Source organism: Drosophila sechellia, chromosome 2L, assembly GCF_004382195.2.
Source record: "Drosophila sechellia strain sech25 chromosome 2L, ASM438219v1, whole genome shotgun sequence".
NCBI lineage: Eukaryota > Metazoa > Arthropoda > Insecta > Diptera > Drosophilidae > Drosophila > Drosophila sechellia.
The window spans coordinates 6,568,798-6,593,457 of record NC_045949.1 but is presented as its reverse complement, the minus strand read 5'-3'; the positions used below and the strand labels follow the sequence as shown (position 1 = coordinate 6,593,457).

The 24,660-nt window shown below is 44.4% G+C and overlaps 1 protein-coding gene across 3 annotated transcripts; it reads left to right on the top strand.

The window, feature by feature from the left end:
- Positions 1-1,973: 1,973 nt before the first annotated feature.
- On the top strand, positions 1,974-24,569 carry LOC6611427 (cartilage oligomeric matrix protein). Of its 3 annotated transcripts, XM_032718618.1 has the most exons (14): positions 1,974-2,006; positions 2,488-2,710; positions 8,809-9,003; positions 10,065-10,131; positions 10,188-10,503; positions 10,565-10,694; positions 10,777-10,914; positions 13,196-13,390; positions 13,526-13,643; positions 19,541-19,662; positions 22,242-22,564; positions 22,621-24,104; positions 24,161-24,294; positions 24,360-24,569. In XM_032718618.1, exons 3-14 carry the CDS (start codon positions 8,919-8,921, stop codon positions 24,428-24,430), a joined length of 3,183 nt encoding a protein of 1,060 aa, XP_032574509.1. In that variant the 5' UTR covers positions 1,974-2,006; positions 2,488-2,710; positions 8,809-8,918; the 3' UTR covers positions 24,431-24,569. The 3 variants fall into 3 exon arrangements, with proteins under 3 accessions (XP_032574509.1, XP_032574506.1, XP_032574511.1); XM_032718615.1 differs by lacking the exon at positions 1,974-2,006 and having other exon boundaries at positions 2,077-2,710; XM_032718620.1 differs by lacking the exons at positions 1,974-2,006; positions 22,242-22,564; positions 22,621-24,104; positions 24,161-24,294; positions 24,360-24,569 and adding an exon at positions 21,256-21,765 and having other exon boundaries at positions 2,077-2,710.
- Positions 24,570-24,660: the final 91 nt, after the last annotated feature.

Sequence of the window (24,660 nt, the reverse complement as noted above, 5' to 3'; positions counted from 1 at the left end):
AGTGATAAGCACTTGCTCTTTTTTCGTAGGATAAATGAAGAGCTATGTTAACACCTTTAGGTACATATTTGTAATTAGATATGCAAGTTTATCAACAGGCATTAAACACACTCTCCTTTGAATCATTAAGCCGGAAGCTTGACCAAATTCACTCCAATCAAACCATGTCTTGCCAACTCCCACACTTTTCCCAGGTGCAAGGCATCTGGCCTGGTCGCCGTCATTGGCCAAAGCCACGTAACCCAATTAACCGGCGAAGCCGTAAAATGACAATATTTCTTAGAGCAATTGAAGGCTGATGATAATCCCCAACCCCACCAAAGTGTTAGAAAGTAGCTCACTTTCGTTACACTGCACAACAAAGTCACGTTCGCTGAGGAGAAAAAAAAACACTCCAGAAAGCGCTGCACACGAAGAGCAGGAAGAATGCGTGTAATCGAATCTTGAAGACCGAAAAATAAACATGTTAATAATACAATTTTATGATTAATACGCACTGAACTGCAGTGCGCGGGGGTGGGGGAAGGTGGGGCATTTTGGGGGCACAGAAGATCGGAGGAGATGAGACTTGATGTTGCTGTTGTGGCGTCGAAAAGTGCGTGGGACGTCTTAGCTCGTAACCACTGAAGATGCTGGGAACAACTCGAGGAGGATTCGGACGATGGAGGGGGGGAATGGGGCGTGGGGCCAGCAAGGCTTATTTATAAATCACGCACATAATGAAATTTCAGCAAGTGGTCGCCGCTGTCCGAAAAGCGGCAAAATATGCAGCGTTGATGTGGGATAGCATCTCGGGTGTGTCCGCAGCACCGCAACTCCGTGATGAATGCACATCTGCATAATGCCCTCCTCCAACTGCCCGCTGACATGCCGGCGACATAATGACGAACAGGTCGGGCCATCCATACAACTTCCCATCCCCTTGGATCCCGATGCTACTGTCGTGTTACGCATCAGTCCCGTGTCAACGGCAAATGGGAATGGGGGAGCTCCGAAATGGGGGACACTTGTACAGCATAAGTAGCCATTAATAGGTGCCATATGCATATCATTTTGGGCTCTAGTTTTAACGAGTAGTTCGACTGTTTTGAATGCCTGCAGAGCGTGCCGTTTATTTACGATCTCCATTTCAAAAGAGCAAAAGTCTGGCCCCATCCACCGAGTTCCTTTGGATTTGGAGGTGGTCGAAAACAAGGCTGGACGCATTATCGGAAAAGGGTTCGCACGAATCCGATTTAATAGCCTTAAACGGGCCTACAATGTAAGCATGTTTTGGGATTGAGTTTCAGTTTAATGGCCCATACGATCCACAATTGGGGCAGCCCAAGTGGGGAACTCCCCCATAATAATTGGTGGATGAACTAATGAGCTGAAGACAATAAGTAATTACCCATAAATATAATCACAGAGATCGACTTTTAACCAAAATATTAATTCTTACAAATTACACAGCAGTTTTTAGCAATACTACATACATAATTGCAACTTAAAGCTAAACAAACGAAAACTGAATTGTGTTCTGCTCAAAAATCTATAAACTGAGTTACTGAATATTTTTAAAAACATTTTTTATATAGAAAATACATTTTAATTTCCTATATTTTAAAAAAGATTACCCATTGTAAAAGTTTCCTTTGAACTAAGGAAGCGGAAATTACGAGGTCTCAAAGTTGACTACCACTTTTCCACTCACTTCCTCAATTATTCACCAGCGATCTGGCCACTCTGTCGATGTTTACGCAAATTTTGCACGTGGGCGTCGCGGCTTACTCACGCGTCAAATCAAAAGAAACACAAGCGAAGACAAAATGCCGTGTTTCTCCCAAGAGCAACAACAACAGCTGAGAACAAAACAGAAACGCAGAAAGGCAACAACAAGTTGTCGCTGCTCAAAGTTGCTCCAGCCAACAGCGCTGCCGCTGCCGCAGTCGTCGCTGCGCGTCGATCATTCCCTTTGCATTTTCAAATTTTCAGTTTCAGTTCGCGTTGGAACGTTGAACAAGACGGTGCGTGTCCTAGGTGCTTCGATAAGTGATCGGTGATCAGTGATTAGTTTTGGCGATAAATCAGTAGCATCAATAGATCGAATTATCGCGAGAATGTTTCAGTTTTCAAACGCTTCCTAAGTGTTCTTTTGAAATCAGCTCGCGCTGTACACAGTTTTTTGCCCATATTTAGAAATCCGATCGATCCTCAAGCAGCATCCTCCGCATCCAAGGTGTCCAAGATCGCGTCGCGTTCGCCTTAATAGCATAAAAGTGTTTTAATTTTTATTGGCACGAACGGGCGAGTCCGTTGCGGAGCAGTTGTCGTTGCTGGAGGATTGCAGGCATTGGCGTCGCGTGTTCTCCACCTCGATCCCATAAAATTGACTCCACGAAATCTTCGCGTGTGTCCCCATTCCAAAATCCAGCTTTTCTACCTGGCGCGTATTTCGAAAAGGGTTTAAATGGTCTAATGCATCCGTTTCGTTATCGATTCTTTTAGTGTGAAGATACCCTTGCGACGTGTTTGATCTTTCGCAATACTCGTAAAAATAACTCAGGTCGTTTCCATTCTAAATTGCGCGTTGACAGCCGCAAGTGGCGCAAACGAGCGGCACAAAGAACAAGGAGCTATCAGTTCCGTCCCGCCAAGTGGATCACTTGGCTCACATCCACATCCGCAGTGGGGGCACCTCTAGAGCACGAGCAGCGTCCTTGACCACGAGGTGAGTGTGAAGGTGGGCCAGACCTCCGGGCTGCTTTGCTGCTCAATCGTGTGGCCAAAATATGGGCTACACTCCGCTCACTCGGAAAATCAGTGCGCCAAGTGGCCAGTTGCGAAGTGCATTCCATATTCAAGTGCGTGGAAGGCATATTAAGTTGTTCTTAAAGAAGTTGCGTTAATAATGATGATGATGTAAAGATAAACGATAGATAGTCTATGTTTATTAATATCTATAATTTAGAAAGTTATAATAGCTAAATGTTAATTTCTAGTTTTCAATCTTAACAGACTGTAGACTAAAGTATCGCATCTTCTAGCTACACCCACAGCAGTTTAACTCTTTTCCATTCGACTTTATTGCATGATAATCACCAAGTTGTTGATAGGCCAATCTATGAATATTTTTTATGAGCGCCTCACAAGATTTCTATTCATTTCACCGCCATTTTATATCTGATGATAAATCATGCTAATTGTTGTTGTAATTCAAATACTATCGATACATATTAATTAGCCACACCCAAGTCAACCGCAATCTGGCGGCCGAATCGGCCTGTGGCATCCTCACCATTCGAGCGACATTAATCTATGGGGGATCTGGAGATCTTATCTGCATTGGCGCCATAAATACCGCAGTCGATTCATAATTTATTAATTACCGGACTTTCCACACGTATTTAAACGAGCAGATTGAGGTTTATGCCATCGCATGAACTATAATTATGTGATCATATAAGGTCTGAGCACAGAATATTTTCCCCTCCACCAAATATGAATTGTGATTCGAAACGGCAGCCACAGTTTGTTAATGATGTTGACCAAATGAAGCTGGCCACATTCCCCAACAACGGTTAAAATACTTAATTTTATTTGGCTCGATTTCCCAATCACTTTGCAGCTTCTACTGGCTTCTGCTACTCAATTCCGAGCGATTCAATTAAAAGACGCCCACTGCAAAGATCCCCATAACAATTTATAACTGCCTGTTCGAAAGACATTTCAGACTTGCGGTTATTTTATTATTTGAATATATTATTCAGCGACAGTGGCGTTGTGACCCGAAGGGGTATTAATCTTCAAGATGTAGTAACCACTACTTCGTTGAGATGTATCTATACAATAGATAGATACTTTCCCTTCAATAGAGTGCTCGAATAAGATCGATCTTTTCAGTTTTGCAATGAGATGTGACAGAAATTCACTGAATAATTATTCAAATATGGAGCCTGGTGTTTTCTTATTCTCTGTCCAAACATTGACACCCCTTGGTGCCCCACACACAGAGATGACTCTTCAGACATGGTAATATCTTGCTAGCCATATTTGGAGCTCGAGTTTGACATTATTAAAACATAAATAATATTGCCATTGTTGGTTATGGAATTTCCGCTTGGCAGCGAGTTATGAGTTCATAAACAAATGCAAATTAAGTGGAAAATTGTTGCACCAGCAAATTAGAGCATCGTCAGTGGAAAGTCATTTGAACACCAATATCCGACCCTTTTGCGGCGACTCAGGCTAACAAATTTTAATGCTTTGTATTGACTTCAGCCGGAATTTGCAATTCAAATGGAGCAAAGTCACAATAGCAGCTAAGGCTATTTGTGTTGGCCGTTTGGACTGCGGGCTTCAAGGCCAATTCAAGTCGAATGGAGACGCGACTTTGCCTTAATGGTTCATCAACATAAGTTCATGGGTTTTCGGTTTTGGCCTAATGACAGATTAAACACATTCTCAAGATTTGACAAGATCGCCAACGAAAATTGCGCCGAAATGTATACTTTTATCTGGGCAAGATAAGTAGCATCTATCACGCATATTATTTTCCTTAGATATTTTGCGAAGATATGCAAATTTTTTAAAGACAACTGATAGCAAGGTGCGGTCTAACAAACACCTGGTAAAAAACATTTAATTATATAGCCGCTGTATAAATTTAATTGATGGCAATATAATACGATTTGAGACAGTTTCTAGCTGCTGGCTATGTTTACTTCAAAAAGTAGTCATCATGCATGTTTAGCTCATCGCAAGATTAAAGATTCAAGATTACAGAGATAATAATAATAATACCATTCTTACGAGTCTTTAAATTGTGATTTATGCGTTTTTACACCTACAATTTCAAACATTTTTATGTACTCCGCTGTTGGGATTGAGCAAGTTGGCAGGTGGCAATTACCATACCAGAAATCTCAATCACCCGACTTATAATTGACAGAGGACTCCATATAACACCTGAAAAGCCACATTTCCAGCTGTCAACTACTGCATTTTTGTCGAAAATAAATAGTCAAAAATTGAATGGGAAAACGACGACAAAAAGACCGAGCCGAAATTCAAATCGATACAAATACAGAAATCAATAAAATGAGGACGTCAAGTGCCGTCCGAGACTATTGAACTCCAATCCTAATCTTGACACTTCGAAAACAACGTTCGAAAAAATGTTTGGCCTGCGCCGGAAGTTACACAAAGTCCCATTATGATGAAACCAATTTATCAGGCTGCTCGAAATCAATTCAGTTCACCTCGCTATTTGGTTGCCTCCAATTATAATAGGCTGACTGTTTGAAATTAAACAAAGCCTGAAGAAAGTTAGCTGCAAATGAAAATCCGCCGAAGAATTTCTCTAAGTGGCTTAACAGCGCGATTGCGCTCTTTCTCCCGATTTTTCACTCTCGTGCTGCGTAGGCGCCGGCATGGATTTTTTTCCATGTCAAACCAGCGACTGACAGCAGGTTTGCCAGCCTGAGCGAGCGCTTGGAGCTCCAACAACTCACAGCCCCAACTCGCAGCGAAGTTTTTGGCTGAGCATTTAAGCCCGGCTGATTTGATTTCAGTGACACGACGCCCGCGGCGGCAGCGAAACTTGTCCTGCCCACACGCGACTGCGCAGAAGCGCGGTTTTAACCGCTGCCAACTCGCGTCGCGCATGCGCAGTAGCCGCGCCAGCGTTTTCCTTCTCGCTTCAGTTTTTGCGCCGTTTTAAACGCCCGGGGGGATGTGGACGTGGACGTGGATCGGAAAATAAAGAGTCAAAATATTTGAATTTCTAATGCCGCACGAGGGCAGACTTATCGAAACTTGGTACTCATTTTATAACAACTACAAGCAAATAGTTCAATATCTTTCAAATTGTTTTCTAATATATTCTAGGTATTTGATAGAACAGCACAACCACCTAACTAACCAGTAGGATTGCCATAATAGTTCTTTACCATTAGCATTAATTATCCCTCATGCTAATCATAATATTATTGTAGGTCTCTAAGTTCCTAAAGCAGAAGTATGTATGTATGGGATTAGTAGCTATAAAAACATTTACCACATCAAAGTGGCACTTGGATAAATGCATCTCCCATCCCTCTGCTGTGTAGAGCATACCCTTCGATCGACCCTCGCTGCCAACTGGCTACCCAGGGTTCTGGTTTCCCTTTCGCCTGCCTCTCTTCTGGCCCGCCGCCATTTAATCTGATGAAATGACTTTTCCGATAAGCATCAAATTTCCTTTGATGATCGACCAGAAACGCCTTTGTCACTGCAATGACGGTGACGCCAAACTTGTTCAATCGGCTGGGGATCAGTGAGGGGTCCAAACCCGGCCAGTGGGTGATGACGATGATCTGGATTGCATCCAACCCTTCTCAGTTGCGGTTTTGGTTGCCGATTGATCGGCTGGCGGCTTCCGTGTGCATTTGCCTTTGCTTAATTAAATGTCAATCAATGTACTCGTCGCTTTATGGAGACGGACTTTGATTCTGATTTCTGATTTTGTCCGCTTTAATAAGTAAGCAGATGTGGCGTCGTCTTCACCATGCTGACGATGGCCTCTTTGGCGTCTCCATGGCGGGATTTTGTTTTTGGTGCCTCAACTTGATGAGTGCGTGGGTGCTGGACAAACATATATGCCTGGTCTAGGCATGATCTATACCAAACCGCTGGCATTAAAAAGTATTTAATAAATTTCAGGCCTGAGGATTATGTGTTTAGGTGTACATTCGAAGGTGTCTCCACTGCTGGTTTCGGTTGTTCTTTATGCTCGCGGCGGATTACTCGGTTGACATTTGGTGGGAAATGTTCTGGTAGCCGGCGGCCAACTTAACTGGGTATTAATAAACGTTTCAATGAACACTTGGCACAGATCTCGGGCATTATGCTTGGGTTAAGTTCTTGATAACCTTTCAGGGAATTTGAAATGGCTGAATAACTGGGACGATTTAAGCTTTTAGAACTTATGGGAATCTCTTTCTCATAGGATGGGAATATATTGAAACATTGTTTACATATTCTGAATTTCATGTTTAATCTACCGTAGATAAATTTAATTTTCAATTGAAAATAGATTTATTTACCAGATTATTGATTCAAATACTTAAGATTCCACTGATACATGATTGAAAAGAGGTTCCTTCGAAATGGTGAGAGTATATAGGATTCATTCAATGTTATTCTTTTTATTGATTCAACTTCCTTATGGCGCCCACTACAAAGCCAGGTACTGTCCATCTTAATCCGCATACTAAAGCACTCTGATATCACATCTGTCGAATGGAGAATAAAAACCCTAAAATACGATCGAAGTGTATGTGATCTGCCACCGTATCTTCCAGTTTTACTACGTGGGGAGATGGAGAACTCAGGTCCGGTAATTGCGATTACACCCATAAACGGAACAGATCCTACAGCCCGTCGTCCACTTGTGACTCAGTGACATTGTAGCCGGGAGAACGAGAAGTCAACAACAGCAATATCCACTGCCACTATAAATCCATAACTGTCAGTCAACATTTTGGACCAGTATCGGTGAAGTTGTCGTCGTGTCTTGTATGGCCAGAACGCCATTTGGTTTTGGCCCGGCTACGAATGTGCATCCCAATGTGGCTGCTTGTGGCTGGAGCATCGGCGACCGTTACCACATTCCTGGGACACCTCAGAGCCAAAGCCAACAACATCTCGGCCACATTTCTTGTGTTTATTTAAGCATGAAAGTTGTGTAATGGCTGGTAGTTAGAGTTGGAGTTGAGATTGGGGAGGATGAGCTCGTGGCGGGACTGTAAGTCTCTATCAATTGGATTTGTGTGTTATGCAGTTTATGGCACTAGCTGACATTTGTGGCTGCTCAAGTGATGAGCTAAAGGCCTAATTGCAATGGATTAGTTTTGAGTTTGAAGGATAGGTCCTTAACCTATTTTCGGGTTTATTTTACGACTACCTCTTGTTTTACGCCAATCAGTGGGTACTTAATTCTGTTTTTAACATCACAGAATTCACTACATTCCATTTCATTTCACTGATCGTTAAAGGCTGAATTTCTAGCTCCCTTTTCTAAGATTTATGTGAATCATGAAAGAAGTTTTTCATTGTGTTTTACAATGGAGGCAATGAATAGCGTTTGGATAAATTAGCTTTGCATAATATTATGAATGATACTTTGTGAAGCAATTATGCCCTACCTAATCTCGCGACCTTCCAAGAAAAAGTTTCAATTAACTAAAATTCATCACCTTCACATTTCCTCGGAACTTCCGCCGAAGAAGCACCTGAAAACACATCTGAGCACACACATTAAATAAACATTTATTTAAGTTAAGAGAGGCATTCAAGAAAGAATGATTGCAAATATCGAACATAAATCTCGGGCAGCTCAAGGAATCCACAATGGGCACACGGGGAAATTACAACGAGAAATATAAAACCTAAGCTCCGAAATGCTTTATGATAATGACGCCCACAGATGGCCAAAGAGATGAATGATATAGGGGGGATCCTATATAAATATCTATAGATATATAGGTGATACCCGACCAAGTACTTCCGGCAAAGTGGGGAGTGAAAAATGTGAAGCGGGAGCTGCTTGTTGAGAATCCCAAAAATGCTGCAAATTATTTACCGATTGCTATACTTCTGTCCCGGTTAATACTTTTCTCGCTAAACAAAAAATTTCATTTGAATTTTATTTATTACTCGATGCGATTTTATTTTATGCTCCTCCACGCAATGCGTTTTATTTTTAAACGTAAATAAACAACCACCGACTGAAGACCGGGCTCCCATTTTCTTCGCTTTATCGTTTCTTTCTTTATATTTATATTTCAGCGGACGGTAAAGATTTTGGAGTGAGGCGCTCGTACCCCTCGGTCCATCACTCCCGCACCCCCACCCATTCCTTCCGAAGATCACAGAAGACACCAGCAACAGCGAACACGATGAATTGGACGCGCGTGCTGCTAATCGGGTTGACCGCCTTGGCGCTGACATTTGTGGAGGTTGCATCACTCTCACTCGATCCAGGTAAGTGCATCCGAAGCACCTTCCTCGCACCTCCCAGCATTCCAGCGAACTCTTTCCTCAGGCTGCACTGGGAGAAAAGCAGAGGTTGTATCAGTCAGGTATCAACATAAAGTTAGAAGAACTCATACGATATTTATACCAAGCAAGTCGTTTATTCACTTTAAAGATAGTTCTATCCATTGATATTTTAAACTTTTTACATAAATATATCCTAATGAGTTCCTTACTGATCGATCAGTGTATGTACATATATGGCTTTACCAAAGCGACTAGCTGCAATGCCAATGTTTGCTGAAATCCGCCCGAAAGCCATACTTTTGGTTAACAACTTGGCGATTTATGTAAATCTTGCACTCAAATCCCAATGCAAACGTCACCAGCTGACAGCGGGGTCACCAGTTTCTGAGTTGGCGACCTCCCTGCTCCGTAGATGGTTATATTACAGCCCGATCACGAGCCAGAGGCTTTTATGAATATGTCCCGGGTTCATAACCATGTCCATGTCCATACCTATGCCCAAGTCCACATCCATGTCGTGAAGGTCACCTGGCATGAGCCTGTCAAAAGTCGGTCGCTGTCAGCATGACAAATAACCGCACAAATGCGTGAAATTCTATATAGATATAGAGTCGTCTTGATGGATTCTTTTACCCGCAGTTGTTCGTACGTATACGGATTGTGCAAATAGCGATCGTGTATTTATTTGGGTTAACACGGTCCGCGGGTATTAAAGGCAATCTCCCTGGGTGACCAAAATAAATAGTTCCATGTTCCGTATCCGAGGTGCTGTAATCTGTGGCAGGCTAAATAACCGATTGCCAATGTTTGTGGGCAAACAGAGCAAGTGGCTAAGACGGGGTTTAGTTGAAGAGATTAACAAACATGGCCCGTTGATGATTTGGGCATTATCTCTGTTTATTTTGTAATCAATATGTGTGGTTAAGGTAGAACGGAAGTTGTTCTTGACAGTTTCGAAACTGATCAAAAAATGCAAAAAAAGATAGGGCACGAAAATTGGAAAGGAATATAGAATTTGATTTATTTATATCTCACCATTTCAGTTGCTTCCGCTGAACTGGAGCAGTTTATACGCAAAGGAGATGTGGTCATATCAACGCGACACATTAGGTAATTATTGAATCTTATCACTATTTATTCAAAAACTAAGAGTTCCCATCAATTAGACCGCGTCGAAAGTTGCACATATCCATAGAAGCACTCTTCATGATCGACTTCCCCATGCTGAAGCACAAGATGTCCTTCTTCCTGGACCGCAAACAGCAGCGGGTAACGCTGGACATCAGTGCGAATGGAGCTACCGAGTCGCGCAACTTCGAGATACCCAACATCAACGAGACGAGCACCATCCGATCCCTGGCGCTGCAGTTCTCTAAGAATCGCATAACGCTCCATGTGGACTGCAAGGCGAGCACACATCTCGACATCGACATGAACCTGGCCAAGCTGTACACCCAGATGGACGATCCGGTGATCAAGCTGGTGAGTAGATGGTACTTGCTCCCAAGTGGCACTGAAGATAAGTGAACCATATCGTTGACAGTTCCGTGAGCGCAAGTATCCCCTCCACTTTGATGGGGACATGGAGCACTCCCTGCAGCGGGCGAATTGCCAGAAAGGCAACCATCGTCGTGGCAATCTTCGCATGCTGCGCAACAAGATCACCGAGCGTGGTGAGTTATTCCCGCGCATCCTTGACTACCTACAACCCACTTATATAAACATATACTCCGCTCTGTGCTTCAATCTTTGCAGAGAAGAACAAGAAGCGCGATGTGCGCGGCTGGTATGAGCCAACGATCGCCCGGGAAGGAGTCGTGGATCACAGACACCAGGAGGTGCCAACGGACGTGGAGCGCGGCGACATTCCCGTTCTGAATGGCGATTGCGAAGGTAGGTGCCCAGCAGCAGTTCACCACCACCTCATCCACCCAACTGCTCCGTACTCGGTTATCAACTGTCAGTCGGTAGTCTCGAGGCAGTCAACGAATCTTGGCCCAAAGGCGTGGCCCCCGTCCAAAACGACGAGGGCTTCCTACGACTCCAAAGGTTGGGCTGTTGCTAGATTAGAGGCTCGCTTTGATGAAATTGTTTGGCCTTTGTCAGTTGGCGTTTATGTCACTCGAGGAACATAATTCAATTAGGCGAATGTAGTGGAGCAACCTGAAATGGGGTATGTGTGTGTGGGCTGGGGAACTGATTCGGCGGGGGGTTGTTGTTGCATCGAGTGGGGGCTCCAGATTTCAATGGCATGTGCAAGTGAATGAACGAGGCCTTGAAAACCAGTACAGGTATTCTCAAACTGCAATCTTTTGGAAAAGAAAAACTTTAAAACTATGAAATTACCTACAATCTTAAGTTATTTTTATTCATTTTATTGAATGGGAAGAGGAAACGTAGCTGTCAAAGTAATAGAACTGACTTTGATTGATTGGGTTAAAGAAGGGTTCCTTATATGGCGGAAATCATGTGGGTTGCTTAACCAATACGCAAATAGTTTGGTTCTGGGCAAGTCAAAAGGCTAATACCCTTGTCATACCGTTTACCAATACCGATTTGCTTGTCCTTGAGCATTATGGTCTTCATTAGGCCGGCAAGTCGTAAAACATCTCGCTTAACTCGCTAATGCCTTATAAATCTGGCAAGCAATTAATAACGACCGGAGCACTATCTATGCCAGTGTAATATAGCCATAGGTACCCTCATCGGTGTCACTGTCTTGGCCAATAAGTCGCCGTTAAGTGATCGCGGTAAAAGGGTAATATATCCAGAGGATGGAGGGCTACGAGGCGCCCACAGTGCACACTCACTAATGAACACCGAGATATGACAAAGCCGCGCAAAAGCTGTGCACTCGATTCCCAACATTGCCTGGTGTCGAGCCGTCATAATTATTATTTATCTGGCTCAGAGCAAAGACACCAAATTGGTAGCCAGCTCCGATCTGTACCCACACAATCTACACAGAGAGAAATTCACTTGTGCACGTGCAAAAATGTAGATAATATTGATTACAAGTTGCTATACAATTAAGATCTGCTGCTTTATGGTAGTGCCCACCTACTTTACTTCTTTGAAAATGTCAGTTATGTTATGATAGCTAATGTTGAGAGCAGACTTTTTTTTCGAGTGCACTTGACATGAGTACGGTGCGGCATATAAATCGGCAAAGGCAAAGCCAACAAAAACGGCAAATCGTAATGAATGAATTACGTGGCCACGCCGCCAACGAACCAAATGCAAGCGAAGGTTGCCAAATGTAACCAAAACGAGATCGAGATTGCTGGGGCGAGGACCCCAGATGGAGGAGCAGTGGAGCCGGGACGCAGGGGCTACTCACCCAATCCGACTTGGAACGGATGCGTTTGGGCGTTGAGGCGGCGGCGTTTTCAATGTTGACAAAACTCACTCAGCCAGGTAAACCGACAAAGTCAGACAGATGTGCCCATAGAACGGACCACTAGGCTGAACTAGTTTAGTTGTGGCCATGGTGTCGTACATGGTGTTGTACAATCCAAAAGGCCTAGAGATGACAGATCTATAAGCGATATATTGCAATTTGTTAAATTTGCCAGAATAACCATAAGAAGTTGAGATATCTGGAGAATAAAAGGAAATCTTTAGAGCAGTTTTACAAGTTATTAGGCATTAATTAGTTTTCAAGATGGAAAATCCTGAATAATACTTCCGATGAGAATCGATGATCCATATCCGGTCGCGAATTCTGTCCAAGATTAGTCACTTGCAAAACAATCAACCTACACACGATATTAGCATATATTTAGAACCTGAGTTATTCCATTTCCTCCAGTCGATCAGTTAAACACACTGACTCATCCCTAGTGAGTTGCGGGTTTGGGATTAGGTGATCGGTTCTGTTGTCCCAGTGCATTAAGCTGCACTAAAACGCCATTCGCATTAGCAGCTGTTCGTAGTCCTGGATCCATTGGAGCGACAAAGCGGATTAGGTTGCAATCAGAGAGTGAGTGCGAAATGGGTGCATCGGTTAGACCTTAATCTTGTCAGCCGCTTGAACGCTTCCCACACACATTCGCCGACTACTTTTTGCAGGGTGTGGAGTAGGGTGTTGGTGAATTATTGTTGCTTTATTTAAAGTCCCCACCGAACCCGACTTATCTCAACTGTAACGCTCTGGCCATTGTTCCAAACACAGACGCCTTCGCACGCTCGCTCAGCGATTTACTGGCTCTGGTGAAGCTGCTCCGCGAAGACGTCGCCCACCAGCGCCAGGAGATTGCCTACCTGCGTATGCTCCTGGAGAACTGTGCCGGCTGCAAGAATCCCTCCACCACCGACAACCAACTGCGCATCGAGCCCGACTGCCGTTCCTCCAATCCCTGTTATCCTGGTAAGTGCGATTGCCCAAAATATTGGCCATAAGTAGGTTAAACTTAAAATTAAATTAAAGTACTCATTAACTGAGAACAAGAAATCAGTAGAGATATTGCAACTTAAAGCTTGATCTTCTGTTTTCCCCTTCTAGGAGTGGAGTGCCTGGACTCGGCGGCCGGTCCTCGATGTGGCCACTGTCCCCTTGGCTTCATTGGCGATGGCAAGAGCTGCAAGCCGGGCGTTACCTGCGCCCATCACATGTGCTATCCGTAAGTCCATACTGCATCCTTATGCACATTATATACCAACCATATACACATATATATAATCCTGTGCGTGTGCTCTTCGTGCGAGGAAAATTAACGCGGCTGGTGGAGCTTTTAATGGCGTCAAGGGCGTGGCCATCGCATCCATGTTAATTGTATTTGTCATGCTGCGACTGCGAGGGCTTGAAAAGCGCCGCCATCCGAAAGGCTTATCCCCGTCCTGACTGTGCAATTATTTGCATTTGGCCTTAATGGCAATTTGATGTTGTTTATGGCCTCCTTGTTTAGCGCCTCCTTGACAAGCTGGGCAGCGGCAGAGGCATCCATATGCATCCATATACATATCTCAATCTGTGATTGATAAGCACGTGATGGCCATTGAGAAGGAGACACATTTAGGCCTCTATTTGCCCTGTGTGAATTCTACGAATAAATGGGAGCAACGCGACCATGAACATAAGCTGGTTACCCAGAACCCCGAAGAGTAAGTGGATTGGGCTTAATGGCCGTGAGTCATGTCATGAGGGATCATGTGGAACCTGTTCTCTCACCTCTGTGCATCTGATAAGCTCCGTAGATCGTAGATATGTCAATTCGAATGCGAAGACTTCCTAATCCCCACTTACACTGCGAGAGATTCCATTTCTTACGCATTATCGCATCTTGAATAATCTAGACGCGGTGAGTTAGATATTCAAATGGAGTCCAAGAAACGGATTTATCCATCGAGAGATCTCTTTGATCTGTTTAAGATTATTAATGGGGTCAGGCAGCGATTCGAAATAGAAATTTCGATTCATAACTGAGGCGGAGGAGGAGACTCTGACTCTGATCCACCCACAGCACCCATACGAAGTTGCTAGCTTGGAACCGGAAGAGCTCGTCGCAATGGGAAATAGTAATAAAGTGGTAAATATTGTTCTGGCGCTGCCAAAATAATTATGCTAAATACCCACAGCACTGCTGGGGAGCCTAATAAAAACATTATATCGAACTGGTAACCCACCTGCAACACCAGTCATAAATATGTTAAACAAAACTATAACAAGTTATGCGATGTAACGGAGCTGGAACTGGAGAAGAATATTTTTGGTAGATACTCCTCGTATTGTTCGACAAAATGCAACAAAACCTTTGGCACTGCGGAAGACCCATAGATGTCTGTGGGGTCTGGACCACAAATGGCACTTGAGGCAGCCGCATAAATTAGTTAAATGTGAGCTCGGCATAAAGAACCCGCACCCAAGCAAGACGATTCTGAGGACTGACTGACTTCATTGTGTCAAGACACCTAAAGTGATTTCTGTTATTCTTTCCCCGACCACGGCGACCCCACGGGAAATGCGAGAATCCACTGGCCACGCGCATAGGAGCCTCAAAGAACGTAGGCCATAAATTTGAGTAAATTATTGAAAAGGGCTCCCAAAGATCGGGCTAGGAGCCCGGGCTGTTGTAGGTGTCTTTCGAATCGCCTCGGTTTGTTTACCCATCCCGGGTTGTTGCGGGCAAGGTGCGCCTCTGGCTGACCGACCGAACGTCTTTTAATTTGCATAAAATTGCCTTAAATGTTGTCACGACGCCGACTCGTTACTGTCATCTTTCATTATCGATGAAATGTGGCCAATGTGTGTGGTAGGCCCAAAACCGATGGCCAAAACTCCATTCCAATCATTCTAATTTAGAACCCAACGAATGTCACCTGAACCTGGTCAACGCTTTGTTTATTTTCACTTTGATTCAGAGCCCCATTCTTTGAAAGACCATCGATTCTATTAAAAGGCCGTAAAACTTGTGCTAATGACATGCACACCTGTTGATCCTTTGTTGTGGCAGCTATCGTGTGTGTGTGTGTTTTTATGGCGGTATTACATAGGTAACAATCCTATATTAATGCTCCTTTCGAGTAGGGTTACATAATGTAAGAGGTCATAAGAGGTTAGGTTCTTAAATTAATGGTAGCGCTCTACATTGAAAATGATTCTATATTTTCGAAGAACTTGTGGGCAAGTAATACTTTATATACAGAAATTATGTTTTAAAAGAGGTTTAATTATCATGGAATCTTTAAGTCAAATGTTTGGCATACTCCTTCTGCACATCTCATTTACTTTGGTGGCCCATTTGCCTTCATCTCTTTGTACCCATTTCAGCACTTTCCATTTCCCAAGGTACAATCCCAATCCCAGGTGGTGCTGACCACCTGAAAAGCCAATCATAACTTGGCCCCAGGCCGTTGACAGTCGGGCGCCTGGGCGCGGAAACTTTTTACCGCGCACACTTCTGTTGTTCGATTTAAATTATGCATTTGACGAAACAATCAGCAGTGCAATCAAGCTGCGATCCACAAACCAGGGAGATAATATTACCATCTAGAGATCGGAGATACCGATTTGGGAGTGTGATTCCTGGGCGGATGGCAGCTGCAACATGTGTACGCGCATGTTGGACAATTCCCGCGACAGAATTTCATTTCGATTGGGGAAACTTTCCCACAGAATCTCGCCTTTCCACACCCCTCCCTCTACCGGTGGGGCCAAAAAACAATCCAACAAGCAAGAAATCGTTTACGGCCGACTGAGGTAAAATCAGGAAAAGCTGCGAGTGGAAGCCGCGGCTAGCTGGTTCACAGCTCGAAACATCAAAGTTCGGTGGAACGCATATCTCAGTGTGAATCAAGTTCGCCTACGCATCGGGAAAAAGTGGATCCATTGATTCCAAGTCGTCGTGGCTGGGTATTCGGTTTTGTTGTTGGGTTGCTGTGGCTGTTGACTTGGCGGCCGAGCCAGCGTTTGACTGCTTGAATTCAAATTAATAGTCGACTGGCAGCGATTCCCAGTCGGGCTTCGTTTATACGAAGTGAAATATCATGATCCCAACATATGAAAGTACTAAAGAAACTTAATTTCTATGAGGAACTTCATGCTTTGTAGGTAATCATTCCAAATTATTAGGTTTATTATGTTAGAAAAATATAGGATCGAAAAAGTAGTACCCATATACTTTTATTTACTATAATAACTTACTTCCCTTAATGAATTCTTAACTTTACTGTACTCGTAAAATAATCTCAACTTCAAGTATCCTGATATACTTTAATACATGCTATTACCTTAATACGTTAATAGGGATTTTACGAACATCCCACGCGAGGAGTTTGCGAAATCGCAACGCCGCATAAACTTTTTACGACGCCGGTTGTCTTGGCAATGCGCAGGCGCAGCAATGAAAACAAAAACAAGCCCGGGCCAGGCCAAGTCGAGATCAGGCCCGAGCCAAAGAGCTGAAAAGCTGCAGCCGGAGTCGGAGTTGTAGATGGAGAAGGAGTTGAAGTTTGAGCTGGAGCTGGAGCTGGAGCCCCAACCTCAACCTCGCAGATAAGTGGCCTGTGGCAAAATAAACGCCGCTTTATGGCAGTTAGCTGCAGTTTGTCCAGAGCGTGCGCCACATTCGAGGATTGGGGGATGGAGTACGTGGTATTGAAGATTGGTGGCACTGCTCGGATGCACTTCTCCAGCAGAAGGAGCGCTCGCCATGGAGTGGCAGCCAAGTGTTTCTTGGCTCTTTTGTTGTTAGAGCATTTGCATGGCATGCGCTACCATTAGAAGCCATTTGGATGGGGTTAATGGCTGAGCGGTCGGGTAAGCCCTAAGAATAAGGCTAACGTTCGATCCGTATGGCTAATAGACCATTAAACGGGCCAAGGGGATAGCTAAACTATGTGATTTGGGGACTACGGCAAACCCCAATTACAGTAATATTGAATACCCTAATCGTACATACTGTAATCCCTGATGATTCAAACTTGTGTGCTCCCCCATCCCGCAGTGCAATGCGGCTAAAAGCCTTTGCATGCTTCAGAGCCATGTTCACACATTACTCAGGCCCTGCTCCTTCACTGGGACCTGCCCTCTATTCCTTCTATGGCTCCTTGGGCCGGTGTTTGAACTGGACTCGAACTCGGCTCAGACCAGCAAATTGGAATTATGAATTATGAATGCGTGGTTAATAAAAAGAACGTCCAGAAGGAACGGCAGTCAAGACAAGGCAAGTGGGTATGGGTTTGGGTTTGGGCATGGGCATGGGTTTTGGTTTGGGTCCGTCATGCCAACCGGTGGACGGGGAGGTTGGCTGAAATGCTAATGCGTTCCTCGTTGCGCTTGACTGGATATTTTCCCAGCACTCAAACGATGCCGCAGCTCCTCGGACCCAGACAATATGGTCGAATGAACTGAAACAAAGCAGAAAAGCGCAAAGTGGTGGTCAGGAGAGGGAGGTTGGCTGGCTGGCCCACAAGATTGGGGCGGAGGCATCTGGGAACGCAGCCGGAAAGCGAAAACCCCCACGCAGCATCAAGCAACCTGGATGGGGATCGCCTCCTCTTAGACCGCTTGCCACTTAAGTACTTAACACTTTTTGCTAATTGCGGCCCAACCAGTTAGAGGCGATCCCCAAAAATGCTTCCACTCGAAAAGTCCAAATTGACGCACACTCGGCGGATCGGGACAAGTGTGTTGTGGCCCACCATGGACATGCCGAAGTCGAGGGCTCCAAGCTGACGGATCTCATCAACTGACAGAGCGAAAAAATAACAAACGCAATACTTCAAGTTTTTGCGACTCGAATTTTAAACCAGCCTATGTTGTTTTAATACTCTACCCAAAGCGGATATAGTAAATACCATGTGGTGGTTCAAAAATAATGTTTTATGAACATAACACACAAGAAGTTGCTATCATCACAGCACAATCTTTTTTATTTATATAAAAAATTTAGTTTAATTATTTTTAAAATTCTTTCTGCATTGGAGGGTATTAAGTTAGCTTCGTCTCGAATCCCTTTTCATGTGCTAGATCATTATTACAGCTTTCCCCAGGGGCCAAATGCAAGTTGGGTAGCTAGGGCCAACAAGTCTACCAAGTCTATAACTCGAACTGGGACTTCCGGCAGGCCAAAACGCACTGTGTGCTTGCCCATAAAATATATGAAACTATGGCTTCTGGGTCAGTTGGGCACGGTAGTTCTGGCCGCTGTGTGATCTTCCTAGGAAATTGGCCTGCCAAGAGTTATGTCCTGACAAAGTGGCATGCTGATGAGTATGGATGCGGATGAAGTCGGAACATTGGCCGATGGGCCAATAACTGTAACCCCCAAAACGGGGCGAACTAATGACCATGTCATGATATGTAAATATTTCGCAGAGCCATAAGCAATCCCACACTCGAGCATAAATAAGGAAAACGGTCGGTGAAATTTACATGCATGCAATGCAGTTGAATGTTTTGTGTTTTGACCATGGGCCATTGGGCATTGGACATTGGCCATTGGACATCCGCAGCGCAGCCTACACACACTCGACGCCCCCACCATCCATCCTTAAGTTATTTGCGTTTCGCTGGCTTTTAATAAGATTTTCTTGTAATTGTAATTTGTTTTCTTTTCGGGATCCGTTGTCGTTCCTGCGGGCGAACCGTTCGAAAATCCACCTGAGGAGGCGGAGGAGCCCAGGCACCTCTGAAGCCCCGTGGCACATGTCTTGTCTCTTTGTCGGTGCTTTTGTGACCCTCGCATCCTCGCCGGGGCAACCTTTTCTCTCTCACTTTTCCCAGCTCACAGTGGCTTTTGTGTGGCTGTTTCCCCCTAAACATCATTAATAAATATGCCTTTGTATGCTCGACTGTGTCCAACATTAACAGTCTTTTGTTGCTGTTTGTTCCTGCCTGTCGGTATTAATAATAATAAACAATGTGCCCCGAATAGCACACACACACCACACATATCCCATGGCCAGTTGAACCCATTCCATACGATACCATACCATACCATAAAATCCCATCCCATTCCATTTCATCCTCCTGCTCGATCGCATTAACAACAACAACAATCTGTGTCTCCCTTTGCAGAGGCGTTCAGTGTCACGATACCGTGAATGGAGCCCAGTGTGACTCCTGTCCAGCCGGCTACGAAGGTGATGGACGCACATGTTCGCTACGTAATCCTTGCCTGGACACACCGTGCCCCTCAGGTAAGTGGCAGCCACTCAATTGGAATGGTCGGTCTGCCCCCATGTTTGCCCCTCCCCTCCTCCCTTACAATAATCACCACGTCCTAATTCCTAAATGGAGTTTTGTCTTTTTGGGGATTTTGTTGATTTTATGGCTAATTTGTGTTTGTCGTGCCATCAGCTCACTTGCGAGTGGGTTGATTTGTAAACATGGGGACCCAGAACACATATTGAGGTTCTTAGCAAAACGAAAGGAGGGAAATCGTTAAGTTCTTAAACTGTTTGGTTTAAATTTTAAGGTCTAGTAATCAGGAACATCTTACATGATCTTTTTGGGGACAATAACTTTAGTAAATGAGGACTAACTACATTTTAAATAGCAACACGTTGAAAACGCCTATTGTTGCTCCAAAAATATTAAATTTAATTTAAGTTTTTTTTATTTTTTTTTTATTTGCCCATCGAAATCATCCAACCCAAACCCACATGCCTTTCTATCGCATCATGCTTGTACACTATCATTTTCTGGTCATGCATTCAGATATATCAATGGTGAGTGGTAGTTGTACTCGGAATATCTTATAGATCATTTTGAAGAATCAGCTGAAAACATAAAATAGATATAACTTATTTCAAAGAAAGTTATATGATTTCTGTTTTTATCGCATACAAATCCATGAATCGTTAAAGAATCGGAAAACAAAATAGAAGTAGAAGGCGAATTAGCACTGAAACACACTTAAATCGAAATTGTCATTTTTCCAACCGTTTTTCAAACAGAAAAAGTTTTCTTTGAACAAAATGGCTCAAAAAGATACTCACACATATGTGAGTGAACAACTTCGTGAATAACTCATCTGTTTCCATTCGGTTTATTGTATTGCAGCCACTTGCGAGTGGGTTGATTTGTAAACATGGGGACCCAGAACACATATTGAGGTTCTTAGCAAAACGAAAGGAGGGAAATCGTTAAGTTCTTAAACTGTTTGGTTTAAATTTTAAGGTCTAGTAATCAGGAACATCTTACATGATCTTTTTGGGGACAATAACTTTAGTAAATGAGGACTAACTACATTTTAAATAGCAACACGTTGAAAACGCCTATTGTTGCTCCAAAAATATTAAATTTAATTTAATTTTTTTTTAGATTATATTAACTTTTGTTTTCTTAAAAACCCTTTTTATCTACAACCAGACTCTTAGAAACTTATTTGCCCTACCATTTGATCGTAGCGTACTCAATTCACACGATTATTTGATTTATTAATGCCCACTTGGGTTTAATTCGACCTCTGAGGACTCGCCGACCCTTCTGATTGAATAAAAAACCCTCGTAAATTATAGAGTACCTGTAGTACCTGGGCTAATTTGGGGCTTCTCGCGAATGTGTGAAACAAGAGGGTTAATCAGAGCTCAGAGATATACTGAGATACAACGAGTTTTGGGCGTGCTGGAATGTTGGGGCCATATAAGACAAGTTGTCTAATTGATTTGCGGCAAAAGTACAAAGTGCTCGCTGCGCTTCCAGTAGGTGGACTTAATTGGACGAGTCGAATGGGACACATCTCACATTAAACTACCTACTTACTAATCAACAATTCTCATTTGTATCAGGCAACATTCTAGTGCCCTCGCATAATGTCCAACACTATCAGAGGCAGAGCCAGTACACCGCCCGAAAATACTCGGTCGTTACGAACTAATCCGAGGAGGAAGGGACTATCGCAACGTTTTCGGCTGAGCTATGATACACAACTAAAGCTAAACAAGTACAGAGCGTAGAAAGTGCACATATTGAATTACTACTTTATAAAATAGTCATAAGTTGTAAGCTCTACGATTGGCGAACAGCGGAAATTCATAGTATTAGCAATTCATTTGAAAGCAGACGCAGCTCCAGAGGAAAATCAGAGGAAATCCTTAAAAAGCTGTTGTAGAATAGATAACTAAATATGTATGTACGTCCCAATCAAATGCCCAGAAAGTGGAGTCTATAAACGTGTAACAAAATTTGCTTGCCCCGCCTGAAATCTCCCAATTATTGTAATAAACTATGAATATTATTATAACAAAATGTACGCTGTAATTTTTGGTATTTAATAAATAAACTCCATTATTTTTTTATTTGCCCATCGAAATCATCCAACCCAAACCCACATGCCTTTCTATCGCATCATGCTTGTACACTATCATTTTCTGGTCATGCATTCAGATATATCAATGGTGAGTGGTAGTTGTACTCGGAATATCTTATAGATCATTTTGAAGAATCAGCTGAAAACATAAAATAGATATAACTTATTTCAAAGAAAGTTATATGATTTCTGTTTTTATCGCATACAAATCCATGAATCGTTAAAGAATCGGAAAACAAAATAGAAGTAGAAGGCGAATTAGCACTGAAACACACTTAAATCGAAATTGTCATTTTTCCAACCGTTTTTCAAACAGAAAAAGTTTTCTTTGAACAAAATGGCTCAAAAAGATACTCACACATATGTGAGTGAACAACTTCGTGAATAACTCATCTGTTTCCATTCGGTTTATTGTATTGCAGTCATATTAATTTCTTTTTGCAATTACTTTTTAACTTAACGAAGGCGCCCAGTGCCTCCAGGTTGGCGATCCGCCCTACTTTCAATGTATCTCGTGTCCAATGGGCCACGAGGTAAACGGAACCAGCTGCCGGGATATGAATGAGTGCCTGCTCTACGACCCTTGCGACGAGCTGGCGACGTGCACCAATCTTAGTCCTGGCTTCCAGTGCAGCCCGTGTCCCGTCGGCTTCAACGGCACCCACGCCCATGGCTACTTCGCCGACTACTACTCCGTGGAATATCGCAGGCAAACGTGCCTGGACGTCGATGAGTGCCGCACTGGCTTCTTCCGATGCCCAGAGCATTCCACCTGCATTAACGAGATTGTGAGTACGATGCAAATCTGAAAAAATGGTTTAAAAGTAATAGAAATCTTTCACAGGGTTCCTACAGATGCCAGTGCCACGAAGGATATGTAACAAATGGCACCTACAGCTGCCTAGACAGATCCTCGGTGTCCATGTGTCCGGATGGAACCGTGTGTGACCGCAATGCCGTGTGTCTTAGGATGGATAACATCCGCCACAAGTGTCACTGCAATGTGGGATGGGCGGGCAACGGATTGATTTGCGGTAGGGATACCGACGTAGATGGATGGCCAGATCAAGCAATCGGCTGTCCAGAGCTGCACTGTCAGCGGGACAACTGCCCGAAGTTGCCCAATTCGGGCCAGGAGGACGCCGATCTGGATGGACATGGCGATGGGTGCGACGACGACGCCGATGGCGACAATGTCCAGAACAGCCAGGATAATTGCTGGCTAGCCTACAACACCGAGCAGCTGGACTCCGATGGAGACAAGGTGGGCGATGTGTGCGACAACTGCGTGCTCAAGTACAATCCCAGGCAGCTGGACACGGACGAGGATGGACTGGGGGACGAGTGCGATGGGGATATCGACAACGACTCCATACCGAATGCGCTGGACAACTGTCCGCTGCTGCCGAATCCCAGTCAGTCGGACGTGGACAACGATGGTGTGGGCGACGCTTGCGATAACTGTCCGAATCTCCCGAATCCCGACCAGAAGGATCGCGACATGGACTTTGTAGGCGATGCCTGTCACAGGGACATCGATGGGGATGATGATGGAGTTCCAAACTCGCTGGACAACTGCCCAATGGTCAGTAACTCGGACCAGCTGGACACTGACGGTGATGGAACAGGCGATGAGTGCGATGACGACATGGACGGAGACGGGATTCCCAACTACAAGGACAACTGTCCGCTGGCCAAGAACCCGAAGCAGGAGGACTTCAATCGCAATGGCAAGGGTGACTCTTGCGAAGATGATGAGGACGTAGATGGAGTGCCGAATGCCATGGACAACTGCCCGAACAACTCGATGATTCACCACACTGACTTCCGCACTCTTCAAACCATTCCACTGGATCCCAAAGGCCTATCCCAAGCGGATCCAAATTGGGTGGTGCACGCCAATGGCACCGAGATAGTCCAGACCCTCAACTCGGATCCCGGTTTAGCGGTGGGCAAGGACGCATTCGGAGGCGTTGACTTCGACGGCACCTTCTACATCAACGATGACACGGACGATGACTACGCTGGCTTTGTGTTCAGCTACCAGAGCAGCTACAAGTACTATGTGGTGCAGTGGAAGAAGGGTACCCAAACCTACTGGGAGCCACGACCGTTCACCGCCTCCGCAGCGCCGGGCATCCAGATTAAGCTGGTCAACAGCACCGAGGGTCCGGGGCCAATGATGAGGAACAGCCTGTGGCACGAGGGGAACACCGACGGCGAGGCTAGGCTGTTGTGGAAGGATCCGAAGAACATTGCGTGGAAGGAAAGGACCTCCTACCGCTGGTCCCTGGTGCATCGACCGGCCATCGGCCTCATCCGCCTGCAGTGAGTGATGGCACCATGACAGGGTTTCCAAGTCTTCAATCTCCTTCTCCCCACAGAATGCACGAGGGCAACCGCCTGATCTTCGACTCGGGCAATGTGTTCGACTCCACGCTGAAGGGCGGTCGGCTGGGCGTGTTCTGCTTCTCGCAGAGGATGATTATATGGTCCAACCTGCAGTACAAGTGCAATAGTAAGGGAATCGAAACAAAGGGTACTTCAACTCAACTAAACCTTTTTCTATGCTTTTCAAAACAGATCGTGTGAAGCCGCTGATCTACAATGATCTGTCCGACTATCTCAAGACGAAGGTGGAGTTGCAGGACTGAAGAGAATCCCAATCCTCAGAGCCATTAAAGTCTTTTCTGCCATCAATTCTAACCAAATTATGTGTTAATGCTACCACTTAGTTAATAAATGAGTTGCCAACACAGTTGGCCATTGGAGCCGCGTTTTCCAACACGAAAATGAACTGAATCAAGTTGGCCGGGCTGCACGTGAAATCAGGAGACATCGTCTGTCAATCCAGTTAGTTCAATTGCCACAGTTAGGCGAACAC